Here is a 26,469-nt window from a genome sequence, read left to right as displayed (position 1 = left end):
ATTTTGATTTTAATGTGATGTAATGCTAAAGAGAAAAAAGGCTTTAAAAATGAAAAATTACCTTTTTTCAATCGTCTCATACAGGTGTGATGGGAGAATATGAACCCAAAATAGAAGTTCAGTTTCCTGAGACACTTCCTGCAGCTAAAGGCTCAACTGTGAAGCTAGAATGCTTTGCACTAGGAAAGTAAGTTTTTGACTTCACCAATACTGAAAGTTGATGCACATTAGGGTTCATCTGCAAAAGAGATGTGGAGTTCTGGCAGTTGTTTTGGTGGTGTTTTTTACAGACCCCTTTTTGATCATCACAATTACTGCCTTGGAATAAGAGAGCAAAGAGTCTTGGAGTAATTTTTAATTTTGTTCAGAATTAAAACATATATGTTGGCAATACAGGAATTTACATTTAACTTCAAATTATCTTGAATAAGATCAGTGTAGTTTTGCATATATCCTTTGACCTAGTTCTGCTTTCTCTGTGTAGAAGAAAATGTTGTTGATGTCTGTGAGAATTTTGTGTGAATCTAACTGTTAAATGTACTTGATGCTTTCATAATATTGTTCTTTCCTTATAGCTGAAATAAAGATTAAAATGCATTTCTCCTCTGAATGATATTTCACACACAATTGATATCTTTTCTCTTTCACAAATGATCTGAGAATGCATTTATGTTTCTGTAAATGTATTTACTTACCACTTTGCGGTTTATTTGCAGACAGCTTTGTCAGGTGTTCATAATTTTAAGTGCCAGGTTGATAACTTAATCACATGCTATTGCTTTGGTTCCCCAGCTAGGTGAGTGAAAGTTTTAAAATTGGAGAACAAACGGCTGTTGTAGGATGGGATTTTCAAAAGACTTGCCTTGATTCTCCTTCCATGGAAATCATTGGTAGATCTCACCTGTCTTCAGGGGAAGCTAGTGCTGATTTATAAAACATTTTACAATTGTTGGACATGCACACAGACATTCATGAAAACCTTGGTACCACAAGTTACAGTGTATGAAACAGAACAGTACATGCGAATCAGTTGTCATAGTGTCTGACTATCTGTCATCTACAGTATGGATACCACTTTTAACACAAGCTTTTAGTCACCTCTGAGTTTTATTGTATGTTATTTAAAATTTCTAGTTTTGACAATCAAATACTTTAACCAAAGCTGTTGAATATCCCATTATTTTCTTTTTAGCCCTGTGCCTCAGATTAACTGGAGAAGAACTGACGGTCTGCCGTTTCCAAGTAAAATAAAGCTGCGGAAGTCCAACGGCATGATTGAAATACCTAATTTCCAGCAGGAGGATGCAGGACTATATGAATGTATTACTGAAAACTCCAGAGGAAAAAATATTGCCAGAGGACGTCTCACTTACTATGGTAGGAAACTTTCTTCCTTCTTTTCTCCCACCCTTCTTTGTACAAGAACTATAAACCACTCTTGGGTACTTTGGGGTTTATAGCTTCTGCAGTACCATCAAGCGTTTGTGCTTAAAAATCCGTGGCTATTCACAGAGGATGAGAACTTGTGCACCAGGTTTTTGTATAACACCTGTAATAAATGTCCAGGCTCAAAAGGGTTGCTTAGAGTAGTGTAGAAGGTGCTTGTGCTTATTTTTCTGTGACGGAAATACTTTTTTTTAAAACAATTCTTATTGTTCCATTGGTGAAACCTTAGATTTTCAGTCAGTTGGATTTATTTGGGGGTTCATTTAGGCCTCACATTTACAGGAAATACAAATTTTATCTTGCTTTAGGAGGAGATTACTGATGGATATTTTCAATCCTTTGCTTTCAAAATGGCCAATTTTATTTTAAAATGAGAGAATATAATCCAGCATAGGAAATGAAATAATATGAAATTTAATAGCTGGAAACAGACAGAGTCTCTTGTGCATTTAAGGCTATAGAGTGAAATGAGTATCAGCAAAGCACACTGGTGGCGTTTTAAAGCTAGTGTGATTTGCAACAATGTGGTAATTGACAATTTTTGTTAAAGCCAGATCTCAGCAAATATAATTTTCTTTAGGTAAATGGCAATTTAAAGAGTGTTTCAGACTGTGCTTTGGAATGTTTTTCCTCATGTAGGAGTAGTTGAGCAAAGATTTTTTTTTTTATTTTTTTTTTAAAGTTGTATGAAAAAGCATAGAGCATAGCTACTGTGCAACTTCAAGCAAATGTTCTTTCTGTTTACTGCTTCCGTATGGGCAGCTGCTGATTACTGGAACACATAGAGTGCTGCAATGTAGATTTTAGTCAATGAAGATTTTAATTTTAAGGCATAACGCGTTTTATACGGAGGAAGGAAAAGAGACTTTTCCCCCTCTCAACTTCCAAATTAATAGTTACACTGAATCATTACACCATCATTGGAAATGTTCAAGATCAGGTTGGATAGGGGAGTTTGAGCAACCTGAATTTTCCATATACTAGTTGTAATTAGGACTTTTTGAGAAATCCTATGAATAACATAGGGCAAAAGATCTAGAGATGCTTCATCTGCCAGTGTCATCTGTCATTCCAAACTTGGCACTATGCATCTGATTTTATGAAGTGACTTTTTTTTTGCTACTTGAAAGTTGCAAACAAGTTGTGGTTTGTGTATCAGTTTGGCTCAGTAGTTCTACTCCAGTTTTAAATCAGGGCAGTTATAAGACATGTCAATGCAAACTACATCCAGAATAGAGTAGATTTGTTCATTAGTTCTTGTAATGTAATTACAATAGTGGGCAATCTTGAGATATTTGACCTGCTTCCCAGGTTTTGTTTTGCTCATTAAAGGACACAGAGCTGAAACAAAGGATGTTGCTAATCAATAAAAGCAAGTGAGTTGCAGTTTTGCGACAAGTAAATCAGCGTGAACATTTTCATTACAAATCCAGAAAGGGATTTGAACCTTCAAATAGAGTTCATACTCCAGTATAAGTGTCTGCCCATATTAGATTCATCCCTAATATGGATGTTCAGACTAAAAAGAATGATGAGATCTGTAGCGGCATTAATGGCGCTCCGACTGTTTCATTTCATTTGTTCTGCCTAATGAAACCCATTCTGCAGAATTAAGTAGATTACTTAAATCTTTCTTGTTTTGTTACTTGCTTTACTGTTGCAAATAGAATCCCAACAAGTCTGTGGTCAGGATAGGATCATTTTAACACTTTTCGATAATTTGAAGGGTTTTCATTCTGTTTGTGGATCAATAACATTCTATAACCGAAGATAATATCTTCCTGTGACTTGCCGCTGCGTCTTATATCAAAGCTCAGAAATCTCTCTGGTAAAGAAATCTAACGTTCTTCTAATACTCTTCCAATAAAAGATAGGTATTTAAGGAAGTTGTTCTAAAAGCAGGTGAGAATTTGGGGGAAATTAATGCATTACACTGAAGACTTAGAATAAAAAAAAAAAATATATCTGCCAGAAAGTACCAACTCTGGCAAAGATGACTCAGATCTGTGTGGTAATGCTAGTGGATGTTGGCTGCTGTTAAAATATTTCATTGGTAGAAGTGTAAGATGTGTCTGCTAATCATATATAGAAAAATATATGCGTTACAAATGGACAGGTTCCTTTTTATTTTAAAAGTTAAAACATTTATTTTTCTCTTCTCAAAAGAATGAAGCACGTTTCTGGCTTACCCAAGAAAGAGTATAACAAGAATTGACTGGAAAATAGAAGGTTTTCCTTTCTTTGCAGATTTTAAAGGTTCTTTGTAAATGAAACATAAAGATAGACCTAAACAAAAGCTTGAAACATTTCATTGCTCTGCTATGAAATGAAACATTCTTATTCTCCTGGTTTGTTTTATGAGCTGAAACTGTAAAATTTGAATTCTGAAAATTGTTTTTTTTCAGTGTGTAAATGGTTTGATTACAAAAAAAGATCAGTTATGTTTTCTGTGTATCCTGCCTCTTCTTCCAATAATGAATTAGTCTTGAAACCACAAAGCACTTGAACATAGGCTCAACCGTAATTGTATCCATAGTCATTTTCTCAAGAATGCTTATAAATTTGGTATAGAAATTCTGTGCACATCTGTAACTCTCTTTATTAAAAATAGAATCACTCTGTTTAATTTCGTTGTGGGTTTTCAATATAAGTCTCAACCCATAGTCGAAGTCAATAATTAAAATAGATACTCTAAAACAGATATTTTAGGTTCTTTCATAACATTACTAACAGACTGTTAATCTTCTCAAGAAGGATTTTATGAAGGAAAGCCCAACACCAAATGTTCAGGTTTTTGTCCTTTGTACAGTTCCAACGTTTAATGCCAGTTTTCTCCTCAGGGGAGTTCAGAATGTGCTAAAAATAGGACGAGATTATCTAAGTTTGATTTAATATAAAACCTGGATATATAAATAATTTGCTTCCACTTTATTAGCATATTTGTTCGTCATCATTATTAGCCCTTTCCATAAAGTGATAATAGAATAAGAAAAGAATCCACGGAGACGTTTCACAGCATGGAAAAATTAGAAGAGACGAAACAATTACATTTTTTTATTTTAAGATGCAATTAAACATGTTACATGGTAGAGATATGTAAAGCAATTAATTTAAAGTATAATTGAAGAAAATGCATTCTTAATTAGCATATGCTGATTTAATGGAACTTATGCTTGATAGTACCAAGGTAAAATGTTTAACGGAGAAAAAACTCTGCTGCTGTTCTCCTTTTGCTCTGCAGTGGTAGTCTGTAGTAGCAAAAGCAAACCCCCAGTAATACATAGACTCTATGTAATCTGTTAGTATATCAAAAAATACTTGTCTATTTTGTTACTTACTTTGGTAATAACGTACCATCAAAATGATACTGAAGCTACAGTATTCATGTATGTGGAAGAGCCTCACTGTTTAAAGCTTTTTGTCTGATAGCCTGATTCTATCTTGTTCACAGAGAAGTCTTCAAAACATTAGCTACGAACCTATAAATGACTAAATACCGTCAAGGACTTGCTGAGTTTGATCAGCCTGGAGTTTAATTGTTGATGCTGTCTAATAATTTAACTGCCTTGCTACAGAGACAAATTGTTCATCTTTTTTATATACTAAAACTTTCCCCAATGATGTAGCCATTACCTGTTGCTTGAGAGCATTTTTATTTTTGCATGGAAGTCAAATAATGGACATATTCAGGGATGCCTTAGATGCTTCTCTAGGCCCAGCTGTTTTATCAGAAAAAGAGTTATTCATGTGTAAAGTCACTTGGAGTTTTGAGATAAAATAAGGTTCATTGCTGCTGTAGGCATCAGTATGAGTGTCATAGCCTGACTTTCAGATACACTACCTAGAAGAATGAAGTTTACATTATCTGGTTGTTTTTCTTCCCCGTACACTTCATAGCTGCTTTCTCTTGAACTATGGAAAGTTCGTTTTGACTCTGATTTAGTGTCCAACTGCTGAGCTATCCAAAGGTATTTTCAAAGGAGATTTCCAGCCCAGCTTTCAGACTGTAAATTTCAAAGTAAAGATATGTGTAAAAGCAGATTGCATCTTATGTGCAAGGCCTAATTAGAGACTGTTGTGGAAGAGCTTCCCATAGTCTTCTGCCTCTAAAGCAGAGGTACGACGGACCTTTACTTTCTGGGAGAGCACAGCGTCTAGACAAAAGTCATGGTCCTGAAGTTCTGCCTTTCCTTCATGCTATTCCCATGGCTTACAGAATTAGGAGGAGATTTTTATTAGAGTCTCCTATTCTGAAGGAAAAAATATCTAGAAATCCGTATTGACATACATTGTGCATGGTATCCCACAAATTATTTGCAAATGAGATTGCGGCACAGCTTCTGAAAAGTGTTAACTTCTTCAGCCATTGCTTCCAAGAGTTTCATTGGAGTCACTCATTCCAGTTGGTCTTCATTCGCATCAAAGCTCAGAACAGTCATCGCAAAAAGTTTCTTAAAAATCTAAAAAAAAATTGTTATCGCTTTCCTTATGGCCTACAGGGATGCCCTAGAGTGTAATGAAGCAACAGTTCTTTTCTTCAGGAAGACCTGCCTGGACTAATTAGCTGGAAGAAAAGGGTGAGCGTAGCCACCAAAAAGACCAAGTCTTCTCACTGAGATAAATTTTATGAAATTACACACTTGCATCGCTTCTTGCCTGTGGGACCATGAGTATTGCAAGGAATATTTTAAGCAAAAACAACTGAAGCAAAACAGAGTCTGGTGCTTTTCCAAGTGACTGACCATGAGGCTGATGGCTAACCTTCTTTAGAAAATCAGTTACCTACAAGTATTTTGTCCTAAGGGAATTTTATATGAATCTTTCATGAAGATTGCACAGCAAGTTCCTAAGAATTCTTAATACTACCACACAATATGGATTCCTGTCACAGTCTCAAACCCTGCACTACAAACTCCATTCAGACTAACTTCCAACCTCTCAACTTACAGGAGGACATGGGGGTTTTTTCATCTCAATGAAAGTATGTTGCTTATTTGCCTATTCCTTGTTTAAGGAGGAGGGAGTGGTGTCTCCTCAGGAAGATCCAAGTTACACACTGAGCCAATGCAGTAGCTCCATGAGAGAATGAGGCTTTGTTACCAAGTCATTAGTCTTCCTTCAAGAGCACAGATGTGGCGGTGGAACCAGGTGTTCTAAACAGGTATCATTTGTCTAGCATTGACTAAACCTCAAGAGGAATAAAGCCATATATACAGAATCATTTAGGTACAGTCAGGCAGAGCTCAATAAAAAAAGGTAGTGTTGGGCTTGGAAAGTCATGCTTATCTTTTGAGAGGATATGCAAATCTACTGTTACGTGACTGCCTGTGTGCACTTTTCTCAGCTGCTGCAATGTGGACCATCTTTACCTTGGCCAAGATTCAGAGTATGCAGTGGAATATTCCCAGCTGGAATTGCCCCTGTTTAGCTGCCTTTTCAATTTTGAACCGGTCAGTTGAATTGTTCTTTTTTCAAAGAGTTTCTAATACTTTTACAGCCTTTTTTAAAGACTTTGAGATGTGGCAGATTGAAAAGTGTATTTTTCTTTCCACTGAATTCCTTCATGAGTAATTTGAAGAGAAAAAGGGCCGCCTTCAAGGAAATCACTAAAGTCTACATCAACACTCTTGCGAATGAACAAGCACCATAAATTTCTCAGATTGTGGCTTAGGAAGCTCTGTTCTGTTCATTTCTGATTTGAGTGGTTGTCTTGCTCCCATGCTTTCCAAAAAGACGTAGTTTATCATATCTACCGTGGAGACTTGGGAAACCCTCCTGTGGAGACTGTCTGACATGAAGAATCTTAAAAGGAAGATCTATGGTGTAGACAATGTTTTTCTTATTAATGGAATTGAATCCAAGATCTTGAACTTGAAAATAGACTATATTTAATCTACTTTCAAGTGGAGATATGCAGCCGATGTGAAATATTGTTCATGTATGGATCCATCAGTAATTCAAGCACTGTTGCTTGTTGCATAAATATTTAGGTATGCAAAGTGCAGGAAGCATGCTGATGTGGAGTCCTGAGCTTTCATCCCTTTGACACAGGTGGGGCAAATACACCAAATGACAATGTGAGATAAAGCAATGGCTCTTTCTTGAACTCCAGTGTTGTAACATTAACTTCCAAGATTTAACCAAAATTAATATCAGTAAGATAGTACATTTGTCCGACGCAAAGATAAGGTTATCCTGTCTTTCAGAGCTGACCTTGATAAAGAGAGTGTAAAAAAAAATAAAATATCTCCAAATCAGTGAAAGGCATTTAACCTCACAGGGTATAAGGGACATGCAAAACAAAAGAAATAAGAAGAGGGTTTCACTATCAGCAAATACTGGTTGAATTCCAAAACCTCCTAAGTTAGTATCTCAATGAATACATTTTAGTAAGTTGTTCTCTGAGAAGTTAATCCTAAGTATGTATACATAAATCATAAATAGTATTAATCCTTGTTGCCATAAAAGTATGGTAGTGTATATGATCATGTTGAGATCTTATCACTGCATTGCAGAACGTATGATGGAGAGAAAATTTGTATGCTAGAAAAGAGTGAATCTTCTTTAAAGAGATTAATACCAGCCCTCAGCCAAACGTTGGTCTTGCTGGTCTTGTGCCTATGGCAATGGAACAGGTTCAGCTTTCAGCTGCGCTGCAGACTTCCCTTGTGGCCATCAGCAAGTCATTAATTTCCCTGGTCTGAATTAATTGTTGGTGTAACTCCATTGTAGTAGGAAGTTCAACAGGAATTAATCTGACCTTCTGTGCTTCCAAAACTCATCTATTAAATAATAATATTTTCCTATATCACCAGGGTTTTTTTTTTCCCCTAGTTGTTTTGATATAAGAGTGTTATGAGATTGTCCTAAATTAGCAATTTAGGAAAATCTTTAGGGTAATCAAATTGACTCTGGAAAAGTCTTCTGCCCTTAGCTATATATTTGTAACCAAGTTTCACCCTACTTTTTTTATCTGTTTTATCCATATGCAATGTCCAGAATTTTTTTTGTCTTGGAGAAATAGCATATATTGAGATGATAAACTTTCTAGTTAATTGAATAAATTCAAAGAAAATTCACATGAATTAGCTATAAAGCAGTGTTGTGCTCTTGTGTGAAATAGCACTAAAGGAGTAAACTAATGCCGTCTTCTGTGCAGTGATGTTTATTTGCCAAGTGAGCTTGCTTTTTTTTTAACCTATGAAAGCTGTAACAGATGTTTTAAACTCCATCTCTACAGTTTTAATTGTATTTTAGGTAATTCTGAAGGATGTATGGTATTAATACATCAAAATTTCATTTAAAAATTAGTGATTTTGGGGGACTTTCAGGCCATATTCCTGTTTGCATCACCCAAATGCTGTGCTAAGACTAATGCTTTCAAAAACAGTCTTGTATATCCATGTATTCATCCAGTTCAGTACTGACTAGCATTAGAAAACAATTTAAATGATATTTGGAACTAAAGCTGACATACCATTACATTTTTTTTGAGGACTTAAAGGATTCTCTTCAGCATTAATTTGATGATTTAGCTACATCAATTATTTAATTCCAGTGTTACCGCTGATTTCTTTATCTTACATTTACTTCAATTTCAAAGTTGTGTTGTTTGATCATGAGTGATTTTAATTCTGGTTTCACTAGTTCAGCTTTAGTGATCTGTAATCTCAATTTTCTTTTGGTTTACTGCTTGTAATAAAAATATATAAAAGGAACAGTGAGTATATTGTTTCCTTAGGTGACCTGAAGCACAACCAGTGAGAACCTCTGTTGGTACAAACCAGTCTATGCAGAAAACTGATGAGTGCCATGCAAGTTAGCCCTTTAATTCTCATACGGAACAGTAAGTGTTAGGGTCTTTGTTGTTGATGTGTATTTCATCTGCAGCAAAACCTCACTGGATCCAGATGATAAAAGATACTGAGGCTGCTGTAGAGGACACCTTATACTGGGATTGCAGAGCAAGTGGGAAGCCCAAACCATCGTATAGGTGGCTGAAGAATGGAGACCAACTGTCAATAGAGGTAACATTCTATTTTGAAAACATGATGCTATGTAAAATCAATAGTACTTCATATAAGTATGAGAATTCGCAAAAGTCCATGTAATTAGTCAAGAGAAATATTTGATACTGGTTTTCATATGTTTGTCGGGAGCATCCAGATGGAAGCTTCAAAAGCTGCAATACCAGAAACAGAGACAAATTATGTTGTACAAAAATAGCCCAGCTAAAAGCAGATTTAAAAGTGATGATAGAAGCATAGAAATAAGTATGTAAGGAAAGACTGGAGAAGGAAGCTTAATTAAAGTTATACATTAAGAACCATAAATGAGGGATAGAGAACTTAAATGATTTTGTTATACTTGCTATTGGCATTTCTTTAAAGGTAATAAGAAAACATATTCAAACTTCTCAACGAAAAAAGATAAAAATCCTAGAAATTCATAGGGTCACCATTACTTGATACAATGAATGAAATACAAAGCAAATACCTATGTTACATTGCTGTTTAATACAATTGTTAAAGTAAATGAATGGAAAGTAACGCATTTGTTGACAGGGAAAAAGAGGTTGTACTTCGAAGGTGAGATACTTGGTCTCCCAAATCAGAAATGCATAAAAGCATCTGATAGCCATATTGATTTTAAATCTCACTGCTTCATTAAGAAAACTGCCCAGTTCAGGTTATCAGGAATATAAACTATGGGCACTAGCCCATCGCAGGAAGCATTTTGCCCTGGGCCAATGCGTTGTGCTCAACGCTGGCACTCAGAGTTGAAGAAGAAAGAGCGACTGCTAAAGTGAATTCGGTGGATGGCTATGAAAAATGATCTAAGCACTGAAAAACATTTCTTACCATTCGGAGTGTTATAGTTACATGCTCACTAAAAGGAATGGTAGTGTTTTGTGGACAGGTTAAATGAGGGAGTACAAAATCTCATCTCAGTGATTTAAGAGCATTGTTACCGTATCATACAAAGTCACTGAGGTAATGTACTTTTTTTACCTCAGTAAGTACAAAAATATCTTCTCTCATTCACTGTTCCCACTTCTCCACTTTTGAGTATTGGTGTGCCCAGCCTTTTGGCATGGTTTCAGAGCATAAGCATGACTGACTGGAAATGTTTAAGGACTGTAAACTATAGGACTAACCCTTTGAAAGCTGGCACTGAGGACATGTCAGAAGAGGAGTTCTCTGTGTATAGTGATCAGTTGTCTTGAGCTCCTTGACTGCAATAACCCTTCTTCGTGCTGGGTCTCCTCCACAAAAATCTGCTGGGGTTGTTCCACTTAGCTCCCCTTCTCCATAAACAAAAGTCTTATAGGGAAGAGTAAGAAGAGCAGCTTGGGATGCTAGAGAGAGGATCAAGACGTGGAGACTCAGGCTTGTTCCTCTTTGGGATTGTTTTGTCCTTTGTCTAACTGGCTGAGCTCCTTGCAGTAAACTGGGAAGGGACCTGTCAAGGAAGGAGCTGAGCTGCCCATAGATAGCCAGAGTCACGCTGCAGTGGGGCCAACTGTAAGTGCATGCCCTTAGGAAGAGGCAGAGAGTGAATACCTTTGCGTTAGGCCTGGTATGCCATGTCCAGATTAAAAAAAAATAATAATAATTAAAAAATCAGAAAACGTTTTAGAGAAAATAGTTTGTTCTTTTGTCCGTTATTGTTTCTCTGTTTTTTCCCAAAGGAGAAGCTCCTTTGGTTTTGTCTTTTGTCACTGGTTCCTTTTTCTCACCAGTTCCTGCCACTCCGTCCTCTAATTAGTCACTTCTTACCATAATTGGTGTAGCTTTCCAAGAATAAGTAAGGTGAGAAGATCCCTATACTTCAGTAGCTTTGTCGGCTCTAAGGCACTTAAATATGTGTCTTCCATTTAACGACTGTTGGAATTTTTTCTGCATAGTATTACAGAGAGCTCATTAGCAAATGGCATGTGTGAAATCTCTAAATAGTACAAAATGCCAGTGCCATCTGTATAGTTTGGATACTCTGGGCTGTCGTTGAGGAGCCTAGCATGATTTTGTCCATATTTCTGGGGAAATATGAGGGTATTTGAGATTGCAAAGCCTCTATGAAACTGAGCAAGTTTGAAGAATCAATTTCATACGCTGTGTTGGCAAGTCTCTCTATTTGATCATTGTTGCCATACCACGCTGTGGTCATGTCACTTATTTTAGAAGTATTCTCATGATTATGCTGTTACATTTACCCCATTTATTGTATTTATGCTGCCCTATTTATATTTCTTACTTATTTTAAATTTTTCACAGGAAATATATCATCAATAAAGATATTTTTCTTAATATTCAGGGAAGGATCCAAATTGAAAATGGTGCACTTACAATATCAAATCTAAATCTGACAGATTCTGGCAGATACCAATGCATAGCTGAAAATAAACATGGTGTCATCTCTTCGAGTGCAGACCTCAGGGTTGTAGGTAAGATTTTTTTCCTTTTTCAGGAGAACACAAGCCTCATTCTCCTTCTCCACACCCCCTCCACCTATCTCGTATTCCACCTCGTCATGATCTCAAATTTAACTCCCTCAGATGCTATCACCAAAATAAACATTTTTGTCGACCTAGTATCTTTTATCTGCAGTGCCGAGGAGTTGACTCATCTGTTTCCAGAGGATTTACAGTCCAATCATTCATTGCTTTAAAACAGAACGCAGCTAAATTATTCATTAGCGGAAGAGCAGAGACGGGGGCTTGGACACAGGCCTGAAGATTAAAACAGCTCACATGGTCCGGAGGCAGCACTGGCTCCGCACCCCCGTCGGCTGCGCTCCCCTTCTGCGCCGGTTCCAGAGCTCCCAGGGGAGCAGTGTGGTTTAAAAGCGACAGGCTGCTCTTGTGTGCCACCTTTCTTGATCGAGGGGACGAGGGATTGTCATTCGGTCGTTCAGATGGCGCGTGCTTGAGTCTAAAATAGCGACAACTGTTTGTTTGAGGGAGACGCTGGGCTTGTGACTGCCTTACGTGCTCGTACGCTTGTGCAATTTCTACCTCCAGTGTAGGCTGATTTCAAAACAGCCTTGTAAGAGCAGCGTGTTTTGGGGACGTGAGTTATTTCCTTTCTGTTGTTAAGGTTATAGTCGATCAGCAGACTGCTCTCTCAGCCTTGGTCTCCTAAGATGCTGAATTGTCTCTCAGAGTTCAGTGTTAGTATAGGTAGAAGCCATGTGCCTTTTCTTAACTCTTAGCTAATGCAAACTATACCCATTCAGAGTGAGATGCACTGTAATTTTATGTCATCTAACATACCTGATCTGACGTGCATTCTCGCACAAAACTAGAAGCCAACCAGTTCCCTGAGCTTTAATGAGACCGACGGTGTTGACTGCCCTCCCTGAACGTAGACAAGTCATGTATGCTCACATTCAGCGAAGTGTAAAGACAGGCATGTCCTTAAAGCTCATAGGGTTCACTGAGCTTCAGCTCAGATCAAGTCAGTGTGATCTTCTGTGCATGCTTCCTTAGGTGGCGTACTCGGCACAGCTGAGACCTTTACTTTTGTACCAGTATATGGAGAAGAAATGCATGATTGTCCAGTAGAAGGATCACGTTGAATTAACTAATTCATGCTTTTAGTTATGTTTGGAAGCTGAGACGTGTCATGTAAGCACTAAATAGCAGTATCGTTAATATGATTAAAGGTGCTTTACTTCAGTCTTATTATCCCTTCTGTTTCAGCTTCTGCTCCAGATTTTTCTAAGAATCCAATGAAGAAACTGATCCAGGTTCAAATAGGCAGTACAGTTACTTTTGAATGCAAACCCAAAGCTTCCCCTAAGGCCAAATGCTCCTGGAAGAAGGGAGGTGAGCAGCTACACGAAAATGAAAGGTATCAAGTTACATTGGTTTATTTGTTTTACTCTTACAAAAAGTGTGTTTATGTCTTTTTATGCAATAGTGTCATCTGTAGATTGAAATAGTCATGAAGTATTTCTGAAGCCTGTCTAGCTGGGGCCATTGTTTGGTTGTTTTTTAATTGTTATTGTATCTAAGCACTGAGAGTACATGCATATTGCTTTCTGTAAGGTCAAGGACCAGGTTTTATATTCAGTTTAATGTAGAGTTGGCCTGATTTAGAACCAGGTACTGATCAAAAACTGGAAATACAAAGCTAATAAAACAGTACTTAAAGTCTTTAACAAAATACTCTGAATATGCTGGCAAGGAGCTATATGAAACATATTACAGCCATGGTGATAATGTGGCTGAGGGGAAAAAAAAGGAGATTTTAAAAAAAAAAAAAAAAAAAAAAATCCAGTTGGTAAAAGTTAATAATTGGTAGGTCCAGAATAGCACTCTTACCATTCTAATGTTCTGATTTTTTACCATTCTAGTACTGTGTTTGTTTATATGGGAGAAGTTATTGCAAAGATAACTCAAAATTGTAGGTCACACACACACAGACACATACAGAAAAAAGAAATATGCAAGGTTTTTCAGGTGATTGGAAGATGGACCTTATAAACCCAAACACTTGAGCTGAACGGTGACATATGAAAATCAGTATTGGCAAATGTGTGATACACTTTGGAAAGAAAAACACTAAAACCACTTGTATCTAAGTGTTATAAATTAACTGGGAACACTTAGGAAAGTGCCACAAGTGTCAAACGTGCTCGGTGTGCATTATCAGTTAAATAATAGAGCGGTGTTATGTATGGGACAGAACAGAAAATAACTTTTAAAATTTTGTTAATGCCCTTATAAAAATTCATTCCCTTGGACACTGTGTTAAGTGCTGGTCATCTCTCAGTAGTTAGGGGTAGATGATGGATGGGTGATGAATATACTTACAAGAGTGACTAATGGATCTGTAGTCAGTTCAGCCATTGAAAAGATTAAGATTGTATGACTTCAGGAAGAAATAAGAGGTTTGTGAAAGAAAATGAGATGTGTACTCATTATGAATGTACTTGTTCATACATATACTTATTGTCATGTGCATGTTGTTCAGCTGAAAACAGGAAAAGAAAACAAAAATAGACTTGCAGGTTCTTTTCAAGCAACTATGAACTTTTATCTACCAGTAATAACATGTTGCCATTTCTTTAGTGTTTACATGATAGTGAATGTGTTTTGGTGTTAGTAATTCTCCGTGGAGAGTTTGTGATTCACCTATATCCTCAGCTATTGCTTTCCAGCAACATGTAAACCTTTTTTCCAGCAATGACCATTAAAGCATTATTGAATTAGTCATAAACTAAATTGCCCAAGTCTACTGATTAAACTGTATAATCAAACTATAGAGGAGCATACGTCTCTGCACTCTGGAGCAGCCCGTTGCTTTACACCTCTCCAACGCTAGGGACTACTGCCTTTTCAAGCTTTCTGTTTTACATTTCAATATTTGCATAGACTGAGAGTTTCAGGTAGTGAACTGGGACAGGAAAAAAAACCCCTTGGATGAAAGGTGTAGTTAAGATAGTTATAGATGTAAGTTAATATGAAACTGGGCAGTTTGATACTTAGGTCATTCCAGCTGCAGCACTTGAGCACTCTGTACAGGCTGTAAAAACTCTTAGGAGCAGAATAACTGTTTGGGAGTTCAGTCTGCCATGAGGTCAGCCTTTCTGCAGCTAGTTAATTGCTGGACTATCCAAGTTAGATACAGACTGTATTGACAGCAACAGCCACAGAAGGTCATAGGGTTTGCCTGGGAGCAGTGAGGGCCGGATGACTTCGAGTGTTCCTCTTGCAATGCTCTGGTATCGCCCTGTACTTTGCAGGGTAATTCAGGGACGGCAGAATCACTGAAGTGGCCGAAAGTCCAGACATGAGACTGAGGAAACTGAACGTTTTGTTTTTGAAGGATTGCCATGGCAGTGTGTCCTGTGTATATGCGTGTATCCCTCCTCTAGGACTTTGTGTTAGATTGTACAAAGCTTAGCCTGTCATTGGGAAGCTATTTCTGAGCCAGGTGAAATTCTTGTAGTGCTATTTCTGTAATACAAAATGTTGTGGTTTTGTTTTGAAATTTCTAAACGTAGACGATGCTACCAGATAGATCAAAACTTTGAGAGGCTGCAATTCAGACCATTATTTGCTCCATCGTAAGGTTAGAGCTCTCTCCTTTTACCCAAAAGGTTTGGACACTTGCTGTCATCTTGATCTGTGCAGCTCTGGCTCTTTTTTCACAGGGACCATGATGGTTTTCATGTGTTCTAGTGTTAAGCGTTGTCAAATGTGGCAATTTGGCAGAAGATTAGGCATCTGTCATTATAGAGCTTGACACGGTACCACAGACTCACTAGCTGGCTGCATGCCTGCAAGCAAGCAAGCAAAATCTCATTCAGAATAACACTAGTTGTTTTTTCTTTCTATGTGAAACCTCCCATCGTCTTGTAATGACCTAGTATCACATTGATAAGTAAGTCTGTAACACAGGGCCACCAATGATCTCTAAAACTTTAGTGAAACCTGTTTCTTTTTGATGTTACTCATTTGTTCGTCTTTTTATGGTCACTTTTGTAAAGCATGTACATAAATGCATAGCACTTGATATTCTCCATTTAGGAAAATTCCTAGTTTTTGTCCCTGTACCATTTCCATAAAAAGGCAGGCAGGAAGAATGCTATCGTTCTTGTTTCTGCTTGTCTCTTGTTGGAGCTGCCTGTCACCAGCCTTCAGATAACCTGTGCAGGTTTGAATCATGATACCGAAATCTAGCAGGCACGGCTGGACCTTGCAGGGCTCCACACAAGTCCAAGAGAAGAGCATTCCAGCCACCACTTCTGCATTGCTTTGTGAGCTCTCTCTCTGAATAAACATCAGATCTAGTATTAATGGTTGCTTTGGATTGCCCTTCAAAAGCAGTACCCACCAATTTCATTTGTGGTTATGGTACCAGGCTAAAGAAAGCAATGTTCAGTTTCTGAACATGTATTGATCATGCATGATGCTGCCCGCTTAGATTTATGAACATAAATTATGGCTTTCAGTTCTGCAAAGTGCAGGTATTTCCAAAATATGGCCCAAAGTGTCTCCCTCTATATTTTTGACCGCACACTGCAAATGGCTTACAGTAGAAACATAACAACAAGGCAATAATCCTGAATTAATCTAAATGAAGTACACTTGCCTTCAGAGAAAAGCAGAAATGTGATTCTTTGCAGAAAGCACTAGAGAAAAGCAGAAATGTGATTCTTTGCAGAAAGCACTAGAGTTCATTACTGTCTGCTATGAATAATTGTAATTCATGAATTTCTTGCAGTTCTACAATTCTTGCAATTCAGGAAAGTGTTGCCAATTAGCAGTACATTTTTCAACCATTAACTACATTTCTATTGGAGAAGTCTGTTTGGGGGGATGGGGTGTTTTGTTTTTTTTTTAATTGCAGGAAAAGGAAGGAATGAGTTCCCAAAAGGTCTAATGCTGGCCACAGAGGTCCAGCATGCACTTTACCTGGGAGAGGTAGGGGAGGCATAATGAGCTTAATTACATTTGGAGCTCAGACCTCTGGTAGGGTTCAGGCTCACAGAGAGCTCCTTAGGAGAGACAGACAGCGATTGAGTGTGAGATGGGGACTGACGTTTCCCTCCCTTACAGTTGCCATTTTCTTGTAAAAAGCAAGAGGGAAATCACAGTCTTCAAAGAGTGCAGCAAGTTATTTTGTCTCTGTAAGTCAGTTCCTGCAAGGGAACAGCTCTTGCACTGTACCCCACATGGATAAATACATGTATAGTTTCCCAAATCTGTTTGCCCTTGAGTAGTTAAAAACCATATTCTTATTGATACTGGTAGGTCTGCTTGTGGTATGGTGGAGTTACTCTGCGTTGGTAGAGAACAGGGACAGTGTAATGTGGTTTTTTTCATGTAAACATAACAAATGTTGGAGTGTGTCCTCTTGGTGAGGATGTGCCAGCACACTCCACCAGCACTCTGGTATAGATACCGTGGTTAGACCATGCTAGTTTGGACAGTACCTAAACTGGGAAGGCTTTCTGGAAGGCTTAGAGGGCAAACATGGCTTAGCGTGATTGTGGACCTAGTCCTTAATGTCAGCTGTAAAAGTGAAAATGTCACCTAAGACGCAGCAACATGGATCGAATCGGTATGTTTTAAGAAAATTCCCATTTGAATAATAAAAATGAAGCACAAATATTGCATTACTTCAATGTATTCACAGTATTTTGTTGTAAAAGAACTTACATTCTGGTGTAGGTACTGACCACATGAATTCAGTAAAGCCTGAAAGATTTTCATTTTGATGACACTGTTGCTTGTATTCTTTATTTTTAAATGGTGCTGCGTTTTCAGTATGTAGAAGATTTGGATAATGTCTCAGTAGATTTTAATTAAATGAGCTGAATGTGATAAGTCTTGTGGAGGGAAGAAAATATAATTCAAAATGGATTCACAAGCTCTGGACTGAGAAGCCGCTCAATGTTGAAGAATACAATCTTCCTTCTTGTTAGTTTTGCAAAATATGTGGGGGGTTTTGGTGGTTTTTTTGGGTTTGTGTTGGTTTTTTTTTTTTAGACTATCTTGAATAAAGAGAGGTAGACAGTAAAGAGCAGTGGAATACAGAGAGAAGTGAAAGCATAGGGGTCACTGTAGAACATGCAGAAGGCCAGACAGGGAATGGGAATTAAATTAATTGGGTATTGCAGGAAGATAATGCTTCCCACCAGAATGCAGTTTTGGACCTTTGAAATAAATAATTTGGGGTGATGTAGTGAGCATAATAATCAAGAATTAGCAAGAATTTGCATGGTTTTAATGACTGCTAGATCAGGTACTGAGGGTACATGATTACCTGGCACAGGTAATTTTTCACCCCATATTATGGTTCTACTGTGTACCACCACACTGGGAGCAGCTTGTACTTACTCAGGCTGTTCCTTGACAACCATCTCATTATAAGGCCTTTAAAAATTTTCTCTAAAGTGTATTTTATCTGCAGTCATTAAGCCACAACTAGGTTTTGTTTATTCCAAAGTAATGTGGAGCAGCTGCTACTGATAGCAGGCCATAGCCCCTAGAGTCTCCAGGTGGAGAAAGCAGAGGATGGAAACTGTAGTTGCCTTCATGTACCTTCTTCTGTGTTGAAAAGCTGGCCTGAGACACCTCCATCTCCAGGTGAATGTGCTTTTATTTTTCCTTTATCCTCCAAAAAAGGAGGATTAGATGTTTAACCAAGATTAAATTCACTTGATACTAGTTTAACTCATCAAAACCAGAAGACATACCAAAATATGCTGCAACCTAGATAACCCCTTTTTAAAGATTTCTTTATGTTTTATGAATGTATATGATTTGTAATTGATATATAGTACTAGACAGCTGCTACATGTTGTCTGTAGTGGGTCCTGTGGTCCTGGCTCAAATACCTGACTGGAAACAGATTAATACAAAGGATTTTGAGATCATATGGAGCAGCATTTCACTTGTAAACAAATCTTCCTTTATTCCTAGATGTTTCTAGATTTACCAAGACTAGAAAAAGATGAAAAGGTGCTGCAAACTTCAACTTCACTAAAAGACATTCCAGTGCAGTTGTCTTAAAAATCTCCAGTTTCAGCATCTTTAACTGTCGTGATGTCAAATTAAGGGGGAAAGAAAAGAGGAGAAATAATTCCTGATAAAATGTTGCGTGATTCTTAGAAGTATCAGTTACTCATTTTATCTTCTCTACGGTTTGAATTAAGTATTCTTATTTCATTTTGCGCTACAGTTTGAAATGCCGTGATGTGGAAAGTAATGAATTTATTTACCAGTGCTTCAATAGGAGCTTTTTTTTTTTGCTGCCTTTCTTGTTAATTAATCCGGTTTAATTTAGTTGGAATTTGATTGATATACAAAAAGGCAGTTTTGACCCACTATTCCACTGTTCCTTTGTACTGAAGTGTTATGAACTGGAAAGCAATATGTTTATGTTTATTATCATATCAATAAGGATCTAAAATAGTTGACTTTTCTGCTGAATAGTCTGACAAAAAAGGCAGCGATTACTTCATTTGATTATGTCTGTTATTTCAGTAGTAAAGTATTGTCGCAGGAGGATGAGAAAAATCTGCATTCGTTAACAGTTTTGTTAATGACACTAAATTTCAGGTCTTGAATCTCAAATTTGTGGTCTTGGATCCTGAGACATATTCTGGCCCTTAGTCGTGTGTATGGTTGTACTGCACCAACACTTCAATTTAACAGGATTTTGGTCGGTAAGGTAGAACTATGCAAACCTCCAGATGATGCTGTGCCAGTTCTCTGAGCAAGTAGACGTGGGGACAGTGAATGCAGAATAGCTTGATTATTCTTACACTACAGATACTGAAGTTGACAGATCTCGGATTGGCATCCTGGAGCACCACTTCCCTCCAGTCCCAGATGATACTTGTTTCAGTATCTGAAACGTGAAAATTTGGTTGCAGTCTGTAACAATACTAAAATAATTTATCCGTATGAGAAGTGCATGTGCTTATTTCACAGTTGGATTTCTACATGGTCAGTTATGACTAAGATCACTAATAACAAATTATAATGTCATTTATAAAACTTGACAGATGGGGCAGAATTGATGGAGACTTTAATCCCACTGAAGTCCCTCAGCTGTCTGGAAGATCTGTAACACCAAATACATGCTCCTAGTTTGGGTGGGACAGGAGGACTCTCATAGTTTTACCAGCATGGGCCTCTCAAGTCAAGAACCCTGAAGTTGGTTAATCCCTCTGCCCGTGACCTCAAAGAGCATGGGCATGAGTTAAGACATTTGGCTGTTGTAGGTTTGTTTAGTTGGGTTGTTTCGGGGGTTTTTATGCCATCCCTTTGACTGTTGGAAAAAAAGAATCTTCTCAAAGATGAATTTCCCACAATTTTGCTCAAGACTTAGAGATGATGATTTTGTCAATGATGTTTTGATCTGAGAACCAAACAGGTCCTAAATCAGTCTCCTGTTGTGCAAATGGATATGTGCCAAAGCATTATTCTGCCCGTTATGTCTATTTTACAGGGCTAAAATTTTCTGCCACTTGCCAGTGCCTCAAAAGTGTGCAGCGTGTGGAAAATGGCATTCACTTTGAAAATTGCTGGCCTTCAACAAAATGTATTGGAAAAACGCTTGTAGATACAGGGAATGCCAAAGGATGTGCTATTTTTTCTGTATTTAGAGAACCAGATCACTTCCTGGCAGCGGGCCAGCCACAGTACATTTGTTTTATAACAGTATGTGAATATCTAATAATTTTAAGTATACTAAAAGCTTCAGTTTGTATAATGCTTCAGCAGGAAGGGGTAGAGCTGTTCCTGGGTTTAGTGTTTTCATAGGCTGTGCTGCATTTACTGTTTTGTAATTGAAAAAGTAAAGCATTTCTCTTTTTAATTTACCAGTAAAGATTTTATTTTGACAGTAATTTTTTTCTAGAATTGATTTGTTGTTTGTTTGGGGTTTTTTTTAATAATTATATCTTGGTTTTAATAAGCCTATTGCTTAATTATTTTAGGCAAGCTAGACTTGCAGATAGCTCAGAGCACTCTGAATGTGATTCGTTTTAATTAAACAATGGACATTTTCTGGTTTATACCCCGATCCTATTTTTTCCTTTATTTGATCTCAGGCTTTGTCAACAGTGTTGGGTTTTCATTTGGTTTTGTATTTTTTCTACTGGAAACTGCTTCAAAGGAGATGACGCGATACAAGCCTTTGCAAAATATACAGATGGCTAGAAAGTCCAACATCTCAATAGCTTGCTTTCAACCATAATTGATACATTTTAACACCTTTTATTGATGTCATTGTAATTCCCTATAAAATGTATTAATCACTTCTTTAACACATTTAAAATACCTATAAACCCTATTGCAAGATCTAGTTAGTTACAAATGTTCCATCCAATATAAAGTGCAGCCAAATATTAGTTCTGAATTTTCAAAAAAACCCACCAAGTTAATAAGCCTCCGGGAGGTCAGCTGTGCTGACACTGATGAAGCACAGCCTCCTTACAAATATGCCTCAAACACCGCCACATTGGCTTAGGTACCTCAGTACACTTTGGAAGACTGAAAGTTGGTAACCTCCAGATGTAAACTGATTAAACTGTCTGTCTATTTATAACTCTTTTCTCCCCCATTTAAGATGCTTTTGTCTGTCATTCTAACAAAGTGACTTGTTACCACTTAAAATTTGCATCTGTTAATGTCATTATTGTGTCACCTTTGCCCAAAGGAAAAGTATTTCAGCTGCAGCAATGAGTGTTGCAACAGCTTTTATAAGAAAATATAAAATGCAATTGAGAATAATTAAGAAAAACAATTAAAAGTGGTGCTTATTTCTAGAGTGGGTTTCATTGTAGAGCTGTGTAATAGCAGTGCAGCTGTGGAAGGAATCCAGACTCCTGCTTTCAGACACTTAAAATGCAGTCTCCATGTGGCCTTGAGGATTAGGTGGATTTGGTAGTAAGGGAAAGGAGCAGCACAACTACAGAGCCATGACAGACTCCCACTGCCGTGGTCTGTGGTTAGTGAACATGGTTTTGGAGGAGCAGAGAAGTTAAGGGTGAAGGTAAAGGTCACTGAACCCATCAAACTCCAGAGTTGCATTCTGCTGCCCTTATTTACCAACTTAAATATTCTCTGAAATAATGGATTCAGATGCATTGCTGCGGGGGAGGGGAGGGGGGGAGGCAAAAAAACACCAACCAAAAATATTGTAACACTGTATTATTTATAATATAAATCAATATAAATAATTAATGACAGTGCAGCTTACTGAAGCATATACCTTTTATGGGCCAACTTTTATTTTGGCAGTGCAAGTACATCTAAGGTGGTGCTCAGCAGGTGTGTCTTAGCTGTGCCTGCTTTCAGTTCTAAAAGTCTTTACAGACTTGCCCTGCAACTGCTGCAGCGGATTCAAGCTTGCATGATCCTTCATAAGCCACCATAGCACATGTGGGGTTTCACATGGAGAATTGCTCACGCTGAGCTTTTAGATACAGTGTGTGAATGCCAGAAAAGCAAGGAACCTGTTTTTTCAAGTGAGCATCCTGCTTATCCCATGCTTGGGACAAGTTTTGAGAAGAAAGGCAGTGATCCCAGTTCCCACCTAACAGCAGACTTCCTCATCTACTTTTTGTAATACGTATTTAACTTTAGAGAACTAAATCTAAGTTGGGACAAATGAAGTTCCATTAATACTAATTTGCCTCAAGTATGTTAAAAATAAAAAGAGTAGCAGGGGTAGGTATTTAATGAATTTTTTAATGAATAAAGCAGCAGGTTAATAAATGAAGTTACATACAACTGAGAAGGCAAAATCCTCATGACTCCTCTGAGAAAGGGAAGATAGCAATGTTAAGTTTCATGACATTTGCTGCCTTCTCGGCTGATACTTATTCTGACAACTGTGTAAGACTTCAGCTAATGTGGTTAGAGGTTCCTGTGGAGTGTTAATGTTGTTTGCTGTTCTTTTGATTCTGTGTAGCTAGATGTGGGTGTTTGGGGCATTTCCAAAATACCTTCTAGCTAAAGGTGCTTAGGGAGCCGACAAAATAGCCTCGCTGTGATTCATTTGGTGCCTTTGAAATGGAGTGATGGGATCTGAGAAAGAAGCTCAAGCTTTTTTGATTTAGGCGTATCAGGATGATGTCTACTTTTTCGTTAATTATTTTGGATATTTTTATATACAGTTAGTTATACAGCTGCTCCAGGTTATCTTAGGGAAGACTTGGTAGGAGGCCCTGCATCTAAGGATATGACAGATGGAAGGACTAGAAATGAGGAAAGAGGGAGTCAAATTAGCCTTACCTTTATCTCCCTCCAGGGCTGTTGTGTAGGATATCATCTCTGCTGTTGGGATGCTGGTGCTCTTCTGTCTATAGAAGTACTGTGGGTCATCTTTCGTCCACATCTTTTATAAGCATCTTTCTGGTTTGTTCCAGGCTGTCTGTCCGTTAGGCATGGCTCTCGCTGGTGGAATGTGTGTGGGGTGGAGGGAATTTTCTTTCCTTCAAGTCCTTTTGCAAAGCATACCTCTGCTACATCTGCAGGTCACTCCTGCTCAGCGTCGGGGATAAACTGAGACAGAAGTCTGCAGCGGTGTGAAGTCTCAGTTTGCTTTCTGTACAAGTACTGAGTTTCTACTTGCATGGGCTGACTCCTACTCTAGAGAGTCAGTTGTGCAAATGAGCTGTTGACTTCAATGCAGTCGGTGTTAGGATTCTATGAATCCTGAAAAGTGCAAAGTGTGTATTGCTTATGCAAAATCCTATTGCATCATCATAATAATGACACACAGTTATTTCAAAGTTTCCACGCAAGACTGCATGAGGCAAACAATGTAAAACAGTTGAAAATTATTCTAGTTTCAATTGGTGCATCTGACAAAGATGGCGTTAATGTGGGATTTCTCTCTCATGCACATACACGTACATAGGTATACATACATGTCTGAAACATTGGTTCTACTGGTGTCCAAAATGGTGAGTAATATACGGATTGGTTCACATTTGTTGTTGTTAGCGTATGGCCACAAAATTTTCAAACATCAGGTTGGTAATTGATGCAGTTTGATATATCTAAGGATAACAGTATGAGTATTAAAGCATTTTGTCTACAAACCAGTGCTGCAACTTTTAAAATCTCGTCATAATTTTTTAGAATCATGTTATTAAAGGATGGAGAACTAAGAATAGCCAATGTGACCAAAGTTGATGCTGGAAGCTACACGTGCCTGGCAACAAACCAGTTTGGAACAGCCAGTGGCTCAACAAACTTAATAGTTACAGGTAGGTGAGCTGGAATGGGGTCATCTGTGAGGTGATGTAAATTGAATTGCAAACCCTGCAACGGAAGCCTGCAACAATGTGGAGTCTTGAGTTTGCTTATTGAAAAAATACTAAAAGTGGTAGAAAGTAGAGAGTGTGAGAAGTTATATATTTAACAAAATGCAAAGATAAAAGGATATTTGTTATAGTTCTTTTATTAGTTGAGAGGAAAGAGACTGAGGGATTTTCTGTCTTTGACAAAGATATTTCTCAGATGTGAGGAAGTTCTGAACACTTTCCTCCCTTCTCTCACTTATCTAAATACTAATTGTACAATTCTGCTTTTAAGTCTGGGGTTTTTTTTGAACTTGTTGAGAAAAAAAACAAAACATGGCAATCAAAACAATATTTGAGGTAATTTTATATTCCATTCCAAAATCTGTTTAGCCCTAAGGAACTATACACTGTTTGCTTATGGAAAAAGATGTGGTAGAAACTACAGCTGCAGGAGCATTCAGGGACTCCAAGGGCAGTAAAATATAAAGTTCTTCAAAAGTGGATTGCATACATAATTGTTGTTAAAAGGGTTCTTGCTCCTTCCTCTAAGTCATCCATTACTAGCTGCTGTCTAAGATACTGGATTAAAAGGACCAGTAGTCTGTGGAGTTTATCTGAAGAATGTCTTTTCTCATTATGTTCTTTTTTAAAGATTGGAATATCTGAAAGATTTTCCAAACTCAGAATTATCTAATACCCTACTGCATGATATATCCTATATATCTCATAGAGCCAAACAGAATTATTTTGTTCAGTGAATTAACAGCTTCATATTTTCTGTCTATGCTCCTAAATGATTCATGTCTCTTTATATACAAATAGTAGAATTATATACAAAGGATTTCTAGAATTAAATTTTATTTCCGCAGTATTTACAGTACTTGAAATTTTTCTCCATTAATGTTATTCTGGAATAACAAGCAGCTGTTCTTAATGACACTATTTATGTTCTATATGATATATGGACATAAATATCCAATGCATTCTACCCTATGTGGATTTCCTCTAGTTTCCAGATTTTATTAGCTCCTTCTCTCACTCCCACCTCTTAATCTTCCCAGTGGTTGCTACTCAAGCTTTCTGCTCCAAAACATGAGTGTTATTGCTGAGAACCACACACGCTCTTGAATGGTAATTTCATTGCTGTGGGTTGCAGTGCGTTTAGCTCTTTAAAGTATATTGGCCTGTACACAGCAGGTGAAAATTTACCTTTTCAGTGTCGAGTAGCTCCCACTGGTAAATGTGCAAGGGCACAATGCTCCAACGAGAGGGGTCGGGCAGCAGCGTTTATAGTCCAGCTGCATAATTTGAAGTGACCGTCATTAATCATATTTGAAGACCATGGTAGAATATTAGTAGCAAGCAAAGCTCAGCAATACAGGAATCCAATAACTGATAACTTCTGCTCTCAACAGAGCCAACAAGGATTACTTTGGCACCCTCCAACATGGATGTCACTGTTGGAGAAAGCGTCATCTTGCCTTGCCAGGTTCAGCATGATCCTATACTGGACATCAGCTTCACCTGGTATTTTAATGGAACACTCACCGATTTCAAGAAAGACGCTTCTCATTTTGAGAAGGTTGGAGGGGTAAGTTGCAAACACCTTCTCTTCATTTGCCTTGTAGACGTATGCAGCACAGACAGGCTTACTTTTTTCTTTTTTCAACATGGTAAAAATAGGATGCTGCTTCTCTTTTGGGCATGTATAATTTTCTTTTATGTTGGAGGGAAATTATTCATTGAGCTAGCTTGCTGCCCATTGCTTGCCTGTTGTTCAGACGCCTTGTGTTTTAGATCTGAAGTATTGGAAGTGTGTACCTCTGTTTCCACATCTGTCCCCACATGATTTTCCCCAAGGTCACATGAAACTCAGCAATGACAGATTAAGGAACTTGGTGCAGACTTTGTGGGCTTCAGCCTAAAGCTGAACAAAACCATCCCATCTTTCCTTATTTTTCTGGCACTTGCATCCCTAGCGTATCCCTCAACATTCTGCCTCAGCATCTCCTCATTAAATATTTCCTACGCAAGATGCAGAGATGCTGCTGGGGTGGGCATGATGACATTAATGGTTTTCAGAATTTAGCCTTCTGATAAAACATGAAAAGTAAAGTATTAAGACAGATGACAGATGTATCAAGAGAATGAAATCAATTACGGCAAAAGGGTCTTATTACAGTGCAAGCCATGGCCAAGTGATAAGAAAACAAGCAGCTGAGCATCGGCATGAAACCGGCCATC

At 37.8% G+C, this 26,469-nt stretch overlaps 1 protein-coding gene across 3 annotated transcripts in view; it reads left to right on the top strand.

Moving 5' to 3' along the window:
• LOC126049840 (contactin-3-like) overlaps positions 1 to 26,469 on the top strand; it is a 115,355-nt gene that overhangs the window by 72,963 nt on the left and 15,923 nt on the right. For all 3 annotated transcript variants that reach the window (XM_049826893.1, XM_049826892.1, XM_049826891.1), the window contains exons 5-11: positions 85 to 187; positions 1,193 to 1,377; positions 9,337 to 9,473; positions 11,761 to 11,890; positions 13,148 to 13,298; positions 24,062 to 24,189; positions 25,641 to 25,816. In XM_049826893.1, the coding sequence (XP_049682850.1) occupies positions 85 to 187; positions 1,193 to 1,377; positions 9,337 to 9,473; positions 11,761 to 11,890; positions 13,148 to 13,298; positions 24,062 to 24,189; positions 25,641 to 25,816 (1,010 nt within the window). The remainder of the gene's footprint in view (positions 1 to 84; positions 188 to 1,192; positions 1,378 to 9,336; positions 9,474 to 11,760; positions 11,891 to 13,147; positions 13,299 to 24,061; positions 24,190 to 25,640; positions 25,817 to 26,469) is intronic.

The sequence above is a fragment of the Accipiter gentilis genome, chromosome 23 (genome assembly GCF_929443795.1).
Source record: "Accipiter gentilis chromosome 23, bAccGen1.1, whole genome shotgun sequence".
Lineage (NCBI taxonomy): Eukaryota > Metazoa > Chordata > Aves > Accipitriformes > Accipitridae > Astur > Astur gentilis.
Note: the sequence above shows the minus strand (reverse complement) of the source record. Positions and strands in the feature narration are given on the sequence as shown.